Source organism: Hylobates moloch, unplaced genomic scaffold (assembly GCF_009828535.3).
Source record: "Hylobates moloch isolate HMO894 unplaced genomic scaffold, HMol_V3 SCAFFOLD_3, whole genome shotgun sequence".
Classification (NCBI taxonomy): Eukaryota; Metazoa; Chordata; class Mammalia; order Primates; family Hylobatidae; genus Hylobates; species Hylobates moloch.
The window spans coordinates 28,298,748-28,311,099 of record NW_026652278.1 but is presented as its reverse complement, the minus strand read 5'-3'; the positions used below and the strand labels follow the sequence as shown (position 1 = coordinate 28,311,099).

Here is a 12,352-nt window from a genome sequence, read left to right as displayed (position 1 = left end):
TCACACAGAGCTTTGTCGATTTCTTGCCGGGCTGAGTGGATAATATGTGACCTGTCGCACATGAGGGATTCTCTGTGGGGAGGAATGTAGCTCACAGCCTAGGCAGGACATGAGGTATTTTTCCAAGGGGCCTCATTGTGGGCTGGCTCTGTAGATTGGATGAAGCACAGAGACAGAGAAGTCAATCAGCTGCCTGTTGGATTTGTGGGGCTCTGAAAGGCCAATTTGCTGGGATTAACAGAGGTCTGGCTTAATAAATGTGTCTGCTTGCCTAATATATTTGAGTAAATGAACCTTAAAATACTTGATTTAATTTAGCATTGGGCACCAGATATCAGTGGCTGATGAAGAACTCAAGAATCCTGTTGAGTGTTCCAGCTTTGCAAGGAAGGTGAAATCAGCCATGCTGCCGTAACAGCTGATGAGAAACAAAAGCAATTTTGAAAACAAAATTAGCTCCTGCCATTTCCCCAGCACAAGAGTGTGTGACTTGCCACCTGGGGACCAAGTGTTCCCATTCAGCACAGTTTGTTTGCTGTGGCTCAGTGCCCTGACTGGCTGGCAGGAGGGCACATACTCTCTTACTTCAGATGGCATTCCGTTTGCCCTGCATCCCTGCACCCTTGCCGGGCCCTGGATCTCCTAGGGAAACAGCCAGATGGAGACAAGATCAAATCTGCTAGGACAGGAGGAATTCCATTCCTCTCAAAAGAGATTCCATTGCCCAGGATGGCACCAACCAGCTGAATCTTAAGAAGAGAGGGCAGAAAATGAGAGAGAGCCATGTATACTACTGAGAGCTGAAGAAGATGAGCTGGAAGTAGTGAAGATTCTCTAAAGAGAAAACTATTAACGGAGAAAAATGCCTGGTGGTGATAGGTGGGAAAAGATGAGAAATAGCTGAAGGCAGTAAAACAAAATGGAAAGCTGAAAGAACCGTGCAGTGAACATCCACATACATACCACCTGTAGTGTATCATTAATATTTGCTATGCTTCTTCTATCACATGTCTATCTGTCCATCCTTCTGTATACATCCATTAGTCTATCTTGTTGCTTTATTCATTTCAAAGTAAATTTAAGACACCTATATTCTTTGTCCTAAATGATTGAGCTTGCAAATCATTAACTATAGTTGAATATTTCTTTACAATTTTACCTCTGTGGGGGTATAAATCCTATCAACAATGGAATGCAAAATTCAACAGCGTGTACTTACTGAGTTTTGGAAAAGACATTAACCTGTGTAATCCAAACTTCCTGAAAGTCCTTTCATGCCCCTTCTAAGTCAATTCCCAGCCCAGTCCCCCTTCTCAGTCAATCTCCATCCCAATCTCCAGAACCAACCACTATTCTATTTTTTCATCATAAATTAGATTTGCTGGTTTGGGGATTTATCCATACTGATTATACACAGACACATATACACATACAAACACTGACTATATATATATATATATATATATCTCAGTATGTATTTATTTCCTACTAAATTTCCTACAATTCCTGGGCCGTTTCCTGTTTTGGGCTGCTATGAATAAGCCACTATGAACATTTATTTTTTTGTTTGTATACTTGTGTCTTCTTTTCTCTTGACTAAATTCTTAGGGTTGCAGTTGTCAAATCATAAAATATATATATGGTACAACTGATGGAGGATTTTTCTTGGCCCCTTCACTGAACTTACAGCAGGGGCGCTCCCTCTACCTGGCCCACCTGCCCACCATTCTCAACCCCTTGTGGGAGGGAGCATGTGAGAGAGTGAGTGCGGAATCTGGCCAGACACTCCGGGTACTGACACAGGAGCAAGCTCCATGGAGGGCCCATGGCCAGACCAGGTGTGTCACCTCAGGGGGAACACAGCAGCCCCAGGTGGGGGTGCTTGCAACCCTGAAGCCCCAGAGAGGGTGTTACAGTGCTCCTTTAGCTCCACCATCTGTGGACAGTGGCATGTTAGCAGCTCAGTTGGCCCCTTGCCTTGTCATGTGGGGCAGCTGCCCTCTGCCACTGTGAGTAAAGGGCCAGTGTGACAGTCTTTCTGAGTATCCACATTTGGTGGGTCCTGAACTCTTGTCTGGCATCCAAGAAGAATGAGGTCACATGGACGGTTGAAGGATGGCGAAGGCAGAGAATTTTACTGAACAATGAAAACAGCTTTCAGCAGAGAGGGGAGCTGGAGAGGGGACAGGAAGGGCAGGTCATCTCCTCCCTGACTTCAAGTAAGCCTGTCTCCTCCCAGAAGTTAGGCCATCTTCTTCTCTACCAACTGAGTCTGGGGTCTTTATAGGCACAGGATGGGGATTGTGTGCTGATTGGTTTGTGAATATGCAAAAAAGGATCAAGTGAAGACACCACTCGAAGGTGGGCATGACAGTGTAGAAAACCAACTAGGAAAGGGTAGGTATGTGTAAAATAGGGGAAGGATAGGGATCAATCAGAGAAAGTGTGCCAAACAGGAAGACAAGTTTTCAATCCAATCCAAAGATTTAACTTCTAACTTGGCTTTCGGGCTTTAAACTGTCTTTGGCTTGGAGGTGGGGTTTCACTTGGTACCTGCCCCTGTCTGCCTAGGCATTTGGCTGCCTCCTGTCCCTGTCACACCACTTTGGAAAAATTTCTTGCAATTTCTTGTAAAACTAAACATTTTCCTAAATGGTTCTACCATTTTACATTTCCACCAAAATTCTATGAGTCCTAATTGTTTTGCATCTTCAATATTACTTGATATTATAATTTATATGTATATAGCCATTCTGTTGGGTGTTTAGAGATATCTCATTTTCTTTTTAAAGAATGTAGCAAAGGTAATGAAGCAATTGAAGGTTTTCTGTTAGATAAGACCTGATGGGCTGACCAGTAGAAACTAGAAATTTTGCCTAAATCCATTTGTCAATGCAACAGATTCTGATTGCTGAGTCCTCACAGATCCTCTAACCCAAACCACTCATTTCACAGATAAAGAATTAAGGGCCAGAATGGGGACAAACTTTGCCTAAGGATATTGATTCAAACAGTAACAGAGTGAGTTTCAAGTCACTGTTCTAATTATACTAGAAATGGTGACTCTGTGCCACACATATTGTTATTCCCTTATTCCATGGCCCCGATTGACATTTGCCATGCTCAGCCCGGCTTGACTTCAGTTCCCTTCTCCAAACAGGACCATAAACAGCCACTGTTGACCCTCTGGATTTTATATGCATGTCAGAACCTACTTAACACCTCATTTATCAACTAATTCAGAAGATCACACCCATGTGTGTGTCACCACCCAGTCATAAATATGGGAAAGAATGCCTGAACTCTGAGGTTTGCCCTTAGTTAAGGGAAAGAGTATATCTCTTTGCATACTCCCTTTCTTCTTTCATTTACCAAGTAGAAAAGAAAATATGTCAGATGCTTAGGACAGTATCTGTAATCCTGCCCAGCTCCAGCCATCAACCTGATCATAAAACAGAGCTATAGAATTGTAAAGCAGAAGAAATTAAATTATTGTTTCAAAGGCCAGTTGAAAATTCTGAGCTAGAAAGGAATTTCATTATTACAGTAGGGACACCATCTGAAAGCTGCAGCTGGGAGCCTCTGCAGGATTTTGTACACATGCATCCAGGCCATACATAGGTATGTTGTGAAGGACTGTCCTGCCCCTCTTAAAAGGCAGCTCTGTGCATCCGCAGCTGGCTACATTGCTACTCTCCATCCTGCTGTTGTCCTGACACAAAGAGAGGAGAGGGAGTCTGCTCATCTGCCCCTGTGACATCTCTTTATCAGCTGCCCTAGATCAGCCTCCAACTGTTACGTCTTACTTTCCAAACAATAGAGATTTTGAGAGGGCACTGACTTTAAGATGCCCACTGAATAATGACTCATCAATCTGAAGATCTGTACTCTCTTCTCTCCAATAAGCATCTGCTTTTTAATCAAGATTCTTCTTTCCAGGAAAAAATATATATAATTAGAGCTGACCCTTGAACAACAAGGGTTTGAAATGTACAGGTCCACTTATATGTGGGTTTTTTTTTTTTTTTTCAAGAAATACAGTCAGCCCTCCATATCATCAGGATCCACATCTGCAACCAAACTTAGATTGAAAATACAGCATTTGCAGAATGCAAGACCTGCAGATATGGAGGGCCTACAATGGGATTGGAGTATGCATGGATTTTTGTATACACAGGGGTCCTGGAATCAATCCTCTGTGAATTCTGAGGTATATCTGCATTCTATTTCTCTCTTCATCCTTGAGAAGTTCCTATCTGTTATGATTATTGGGGGAAAAAACAGAAAGAGAAAAAGATTAATAAATGATCACAAATATGTATGTGTGTATTTTCTAACCTATTAAAAATGATAAAAATGTCTTGTAATGGAAAACACAGATATAATAATATAAAAAGTCAGTAATCTGACGGTGCATCTAATTTACATATATTTTCTGCTCTATGAAAGGCAATGTGCGACCGGGTGTAGTGGCTCACACCTGTAATCCTAGCACTTTGGGAGGCTGAGGTGGGTGGATTGCCTGAGCTCGGGAGTTCGAGATCAGCCTGGGCAACACGGTGAAACCCCATCTCTACTAAAATACAAAAAAATTAGCTGAGTGTGGTGGCATATACCTGTAGTCCCAGCTACTAGGGAGGCTGAGGCAGGACAATTGCTAGAACCCAGGAGGTGGAGGTTGCAGTGAGCCAAGATCGCATCACTGCACTCCAGCCTGGGCGACAGAGCGAGACTCTGTCAAAAAAAAAAAAAAAAAGAAAAAAAAAGTGTGCTTAGTGTGGGCAATACAGAAGTAAATAACTCTGTGATCACTTCTCAGAAAGGTCTCATAATCCAGTGAAATATAGAATGAAAATATAAGTGACACCAGATATTGGAGGAGAAGGGAAATGATCTCCTATTCCCAAAGCCAACAGGGACAGGTTACAAAAGCTGTTTCTACTTTGCCCCAGGAGAAGGAGCAGAATGACATGCAAAATCCAGGATGCCCAGTCTTCTCCTTATTTCTAGAATTTAACATTTTATAATGTGTTTCAAATATACTAATACTCTTCCTAGATACTGGAAGAATTATCACAGTTTTAAGAAACTGTATAAAGTTTTTTTTTTTCTTTTCCAAGTTAGGATGACAGTCTGAGAATTTCAGGAAAGGAAGCAAGTTGATATTCCACACAAGACTGAATTGAGTATCGTTACTTCTTCTCGTAGCCTCTCATCACTTTGGACAGCAGCATTTCCTTCACATTCCTTGCAGAAGGAACCAACACCATCACAGTCCAGGTGGCTGCTGGGAATGCCCTCATCCAGGACACAAAAGAGATTGCAGTTCATGGTAAGCCCTGAAAATTGTTCTGTGATGCTCCTTCCTGCTCAGTTAATCTCCTCTGCCCACTCTCCCTACAATCATTGAGTGTGGTGGAAATTCCTCAGGCCCTGGGAAAATTACATAGGTCAACAGGAAGCTTCCAAACCTACCTCCAACCTAGAGATTGAGGTTATAAGAGACGTATACCACAAACAGGTATTCGTTGTCCCCTGTGTTATGTCTGCCTCACAACTTGTTTGGGGTTCTCATTAGACAAAGACACGTATCACAAATTGAAGGAAATGCAAGCTGGGAGGTATCTACAACATATATGCAGGACATACTCTTTGTGAGATGAGGACCAGCAATTTCCAAAAGTCAGGAGTCATGATCGCTGCCATGTAGGACTCATTGCTCAGTTGATGAGATGATCTCTATTCACAACAGATGGCTTTCTTGATTGTTGGAGATTTGAATATCATTGGCTGCAAAACTAGATAATAAGGCTAAGAATATAAGTTAGGACTAGGGCAGAAGGGTGGTGAATAGGACTACTATCCTGTTCTCAACCCTGGAGAACCACTCTTAAGTGTATTATAAATGAAAGTGCCTCTACTGCCATTTCACACAACCTCTCCCAGATCCCTAGACACAACCAGTATCACTGTGGTTTTTTTTGTTTGTTTTTTTTTTTTAGATTTATCATTACTAGTTTGATTTATTTAATGGTAATTGGTTTTTTGGTTTTACATTTCTTCATTTCATTTCTTCATTTCTTCTTTTTTTATTTATTATAGTTTAAGTTTTAGGGTATATGTGCACAACGTGCAGGTTGGTTACATATGTAATGTAAATATCACTGTGGTTTTCTAGAAAGTTGAGTGAAGGCTTATGATCCTCTGATCAGATTATGTTCCTCCAGCCTCACACCAGGTAAATTCCTTTTCCTACCTTTCTGCAAACTTGCTTCTCAGGCTCTTCAAGGGGCACATGGAAGGTTTGTGTGTTTCTTTCAAAGTAAACATTTTAATTGTATTGTAAATTTTATACAGAAGCGTGCAGGGCACAAGTTTAGTTTTATGCATTACCACAAAGTGAATGCACTTGTATACTCACCAACCAGGTCAAGATACAAAGTTTCAACCTATTTTCTAATCCTCAGAGGCAGTTTCTAGCACAATGGGCAAAGGGATTAAGGAAGGAGAAGTGAAAAGACTCCATTCCAACCAAGCCCAAATTGTTAATGCTTTGTGTTGGCTCTGCATGGTACCACCTACCAGAAGGAGCAGACGTCTCCTTCTGGAGTTTCATATTTGTCTTTCATTTCAGATAATATACAGGAAGAAAGGCTTAAGATCTTAGACACTAACAAAACTGGTAGGAGCACAAATCTACTTCTAATCACCAAATTCTACTTCATTTCAGAAGTCAGGAAACAAGCCGAGAACGAGGAATTCAAGCAGAAGCCTGGTGAAAGAGTAGACCTTTTACCAAAAGCACAGTGGTGGTGGAGCTCCACACCTATCACACCCTCTCTCTTCTTACTCTCCCAGCCTCACTTGAACACTCTCTCTCCCTGCAGAATATTTCCAGTCCCAGCTTTTATCATTCTCTCCTAATCTGGATTACCACAATCCTGACATTCCTGAGTGGAGACAAGATATTGGCAATGTCATCAAGCGAGCTCTGGTTAAAGTAAGTTGGCTTTATCTTTGTTTAAGTTCTTTTTTTTTTTTTTTTTTTATTATACTTTAGGTTTTAGGGTACATGTACACAATGTGCAGGTTTGTTACATATGTATCCATGTGCCATGTTGATTTCCTGCACCCATTAGCTCGTCATTTAGCATTAGGTATATCTCCTAATGCTGTCCCCGCCCCCCCCCCACCCCCCACCCCACAACAGTACCCGGAATGTGATGTTCCCCTTCCTGTGTCCATGAGTTCTCATTGTTCAATTCCCACCTATGAGTGAGAACATGCAGTGTTTGGTTTTTTGTCCTTGCGATAGTTTACTGAGAATGATGTTTTCCAGTTTCATCCATGTCCCTACAAAGGACACGAACTCATCATTTTTTATGGCTGCATAGTATTCCATGGTGTATATGTGCCACATTTTCTCAATCCAGTCTATTGTTGTTGGACATTTGGGTTGGTTCCAAGTCTTTGCTATTGTGAATAGTGCCACAATAAACATACGTGTGCATGTGTCTTTATAGCAGCATGATTTATACTCCTTTGGGTATATACCCAGTAATGGGATGGCTGGGTCAAATGGTATTTCTAGTTCCAGATCCCTGAGGAATCGCCACACTGACTTCCACAATGGTTGAACTAGTTTACAGTCCCACCAACAGTGTAAAAGTGTTCCTATTTCTCCACATCCTCTCCAGCACCTGTTGTTTCCTGATTTTTTAATGATGGCCATTCTAACTGGTGTGAGATGGTATCTCACTGTGGTTTTGATTTGCATTTCTCTGATGGCCAGTGATGATGAGCATTTCTTCATGTGTTTTCTGGCTGCATAAATGTCTTCTTTTGAGAAGTGTCTGTTCATGTCCTTTGCCCACTTTTTGATGGGGTTGTTTGTTTTTTTCTTGTAAATTTGTTTGAGTTCATTGTAGATTCTGGATATTAGCCCTTTGTCAGATGAGTAGGTTGCAAAAATTTTCTCCCATTCTGTAGGTTGCCTGTTCACTCTGATGGTAGTTTCTTTTGCTGTGCAGAAGCTCTTTAGTTTAATGAGATCCCATTTGTCAATTTTGGCTTTTGTTGCCATTGCTTTTGGTGTTTTAGACATGAAGTCCTTGCCTGTGCCTATGTCCTGAATGGTATTGCCTAGGTTTTCTTGTAGGATTTTAATGGTTTTAGGTCTAACATTTAAGTCTTTAATCCAGAACCAAAGACAAAAACCACATGATTATCTCAATAGATGCAGAAAAGGCTTTTGACAAAATTCAACAACCCTTCATGCTAAAAACTCTCAATAAATTAGGTATTGATGGGACGTATCTCAAAATAATAAGAGCTATATACGACAAACCCACAGCCAATATCATACTGAATGGGCAAAAACTGGAAGCATTCCCTCTGAAAACTGGCACAAGACAGGGATGCCCTCTCTCACCGCTCCTATTCAACATAGTGCTGGAAGTTCTGGCCAGAGCAATCAGGCAGGAGAAGGAAATAAAGGGTATTCAATTAGGAAAAGAGGAAGTCAAACTGTCCCTGTTTGCAGATGACATGATTGTATATCTAGAAAATCCCATTGTCTCAGCCCAAAATCTCCTTAAGCTGATTAGCAACTTCAGCAAAGTCTCAGGATACAAAATCAATGTACAAAAATCACAAGCATTCTTGTACACCAATCACAGACAAACAGAGAGCCAAATCATGAGTGAACTCCCATTCACAATTGCTTCAAAGAGAATAAAATACCTAGGAATCCAACTTACAAGGGATGTGAAGGACCTCTTCAAGGAGAACTACAAACCACTGCTCAATGAAATCAAAGAGGATACAAACAAATGGAAGAACATTCCATGCTCATGGGTTGGAAGAATCAATATCGTGAAAATGGCCATACTGCCCAAAGTAATTTATAGATTCAATGCCATCCCCATCAAGCTACCAATGACTTTCTTCACAGAATTGGAAAAAACTACTTTAAAGTTCATATGGAACCAAAAAATAGCCCGCATCGCCAAGTCAATCCTAAGCCAAAAGAACAAAGTCGGAGGCATCACGCTACCTGACTTCAAACTATACTACAAGGCTACAGTAACCAAAACAGCATGGTACTGGTACCACAACAGAGATATAGATCAATGGAACAGAACAGAGCCCTCAGAAATGATGCTACATATCTACAACTATTTGATCTTTGACAAACCTGACAAAAACAAGAAATGGGGAAAGGATTCCCTATTTAATAAATGGTGCTGGGAAAACTGGCTAGCCATATGTAGAAAGCTGCAACTGGATCCCTTCCTTACACCTTATCTTTGTTTAAGTTCTTGCGAATAAAGAAAAGAACTAGATGATGTGGTCCACGATACATTGGCATGGATTGAAACTGCATTCCACAGTTAGATAGAGATTATTTCTCTGTAAAAAGAGAGAAAAGAGGCTGGGCGCAGTCGCTCACACCTGTCATCCCAGCACTTTGGGAGGCCAAGGCAGGCAGATCACGTTAGACCAGGAGCTTGAGACCAGCCTGGCCAACATAGCAAAACTCTCTCCGCCAAAAATACAAAAATTAGCTGCGTGTGGTGGCGCACACCTGTAATCCCAGCTACTCAGGTGGCTGAGGCATGAGAATCGCTTAAACCAGGGAGGTAGAGGTTGCAGTGTGCTGAGATTGCGCCATTGCACTCCAGCCTGAGTGACAGAGCAAGACTCTGTCAAAAAAAAAAAAAAAAAAAAAAAAAGAAGAAGAAAGAATTATAGGATTAAAGAAGGAGGAAGAGAAGTATAAAAGAGAGTCTAGTTCAATGTTTGAAGAAGGAAACTGGCCCAATGTTTATTATGAATTTGTTTGAGATAGGGACTTGATCCCTTTAATGCACTAATGGATGGACCACTCACTGAGTTGTTGCTAATATTATGCACTTGTCTGGCTCTTTGTTCACCAAGAGGGTCTTCTTAACCAAACATTTATTCTCACAAGACTACCATTGGCCACAGATTGCACTCAGAAGGCTACAGGCCAGGAAACAGAGCATTCCAGCAGGGTAATAGAATTACAGAGTTAATCGAAGGTCAAATTTGCCTTAGAGAAAGTAAAAGGATTTTGTTAAACATTTTCTCAGAGGTAGGCACTAGAATATGTTGATGAATAAAACATGGTCAATTGAAATGTAGAAATAAGTCTAATGTGTAAGCAGCTCTAAGCTAGAGGCATGGCCAGCATCTCTATGGGGCAGAGAGAACAGCATGATTCATGCTATCCAGGGACATGAAGACTTGGCACAGATTTGCAACTCAATAAATACTTGTTGAACTCTTGGAACGTCTTTGGAGAGAATACTTGAACTGTGTTTGCAAGGATAAATGTCAGTTAACAGGGGCAGGATGGTGTTTGAATGAGCAGCATGTACAAAGTCATGGACTATAAAGAGTACAGCACACTTTGGGAGGCCGACACGGGTGGATCACCTGAGGTCAAGAGATCGAGACCATCCTGGCCGACATGGTGAAACCCTATCTCTACTAAAAGTACAAAAACTAGCTGGGTGTGGTGGCGTGTGCCCGTAGTCCCAGCTACTCAGGAGGCTGAGGCAGGAGAATCACCTGAACCCAAAAGGCGGAGGTTGCATGAGCCGAGATATTGCACCACTGCACTCCAGCCTGGTGACAGAGTGAGACTCCATCTCAAAAAACAAACAAACAAAAAAAAGAGTACAACATATTTGGGAAATGGCAAAGAGTTTGGTGTAGCCAGTCTGTAGGTTATAAGGACAGGTGCAGCTGAAATTGAGCTAGGATGGTTATGTCATACTGTGTAGGGTTTGAGAGACCAACAGAAGCTTTCATCTATTCTGTAGGCACTGGGAAGTATGAAAAGTATTCTTTTTTTATTTCAGTAAGAGAATAGGTTTATATGTCAGTAACTCATTCTGGTGGCAATGCAGAGGATAAGCTGAGGTAGGAAGGGAACATCGTTGGGGAGACATTTCACAAAAGGTGACCAGTTAAAAGACCACTGCAGTTATGTAGGCCAGAAATATAAGGTGCTCCAGAAAAAGAGGCAAAGGCTACTTAAAAAGTTGAACAATAGAATTGGTGACTAAGGAAATGTAGTGTGGGTGAGAGGGAGAGAGAAATTCTCTGATGACAAGAGCCAGTAGGAGATGGCCTTACATTAATCAAGATGGGGACTATGTAGGAGAAACACACTTGGGAAACAATAATGATTTGACTTTTAATATAAGTCTGGAGCACGTGAGAAACACCTGGGTGAAGATGACCAGGAAGGTTGAAAATATGGATCTGAAGATGAAGCAGAGGTTCATGCTGGAGGGAGAGATGTAAGAGAAGAGGCTGTGGAGGTTGTTAGGCTCTCCAAAGAGGAGCTGGGGGACAAGGCAGACACACTGCTGGTGGTTCCCCAAGGCAGAGGAGAAAGATCCAGGAAGGACATGGAGAAGGAGCTGACAGATAGGAAGAAGAATAAATAGAAGAGAATGACATAGGAGCATTCCTGTATGGAGTGGTCTGTGAGAGTAACTACACTTCAAATCTTTTTACAAAGAGATTGTTCATAGAAAGAGATGAGAATGAGGGCTGGGAGCAGTGGCTCATGCCTGTAATCCTAGCACTTTGGGAGCCGAGGCAGGTGGATTGCCTGAGCTCAGGAGTTTGAGACCACCGTGGGCAACACAGTGAAACTCCATCTCTATAAAAATAAATTAAAAAAATTTATCCTGGCATGGTGGCACATGCCAGTAGTCCCAGCTACTCAGAAGGCTGAGGCAGGATAATTGCTTGAACCCAGGAGGTGGTAGTTGCAGTGAACTGAGATTGCTCCAGTACACTCCAGGCGACAGAGTGAGACTCCATCTCAAAAAACAAACAAACAAAAAAAAAAACAAAGAAAAAATGTGATGAGAATGAGACGGTTATGTATGCTGTGTTAGTCTGTTTGGGCTGCTATAACAAGGTTCCATAAACTGGGTGGCTTATAAACAACAGAAGTGTGTTTCTCACAATTCTGGAGGTGGAGAAGTTCAAGATCAAGATGCTGGCAGATTTGATGTCTGGTGAAAGCCTCTTTGCTTATTCATAGGCAGAACCTTCTTGCTGTGTCTTCACATGGTGGAAAGGGCAAGGTGGCTCTCTGGGGTCTCTTTTTTTTTTTTTTTTTTGAGACACAGTCTCGCTGTCGCCCAGGCTGGAGTGCAGTGGTGCGATCTTGGCTCACTGCAGGCTCCGACCCCGGGGGTTCACGCCGTTTTCCTGCCTCAGCCTCCCGAGTAGCTGGGACTACAGGCGCCCGCCACCACGCCCAGCTAATTTTTTGTATTTTTAGTAGAGATGGGATTTCACT

General features: G+C 42.0%; 1 protein-coding gene across 1 annotated transcript in view; it reads left to right on the top strand.

Moving 5' to 3' along the window:
- The window catches only part of SORCS3 (sortilin related VPS10 domain containing receptor 3), a 630,771-nt gene that overhangs the window by 603,632 nt on the left and 14,787 nt on the right, over window positions 1-12,352 (top strand). Inside the window, exons 21-22 of the mRNA XM_032178305.2 lie at window positions 5,209-5,332; window positions 6,888-7,000. Coding sequence (XP_032034196.1) covers window positions 5,209-5,332; window positions 6,888-7,000 — 237 coding nt within the window. The remainder of the gene's footprint in view (window positions 1-5,208; window positions 5,333-6,887; window positions 7,001-12,352) is intronic.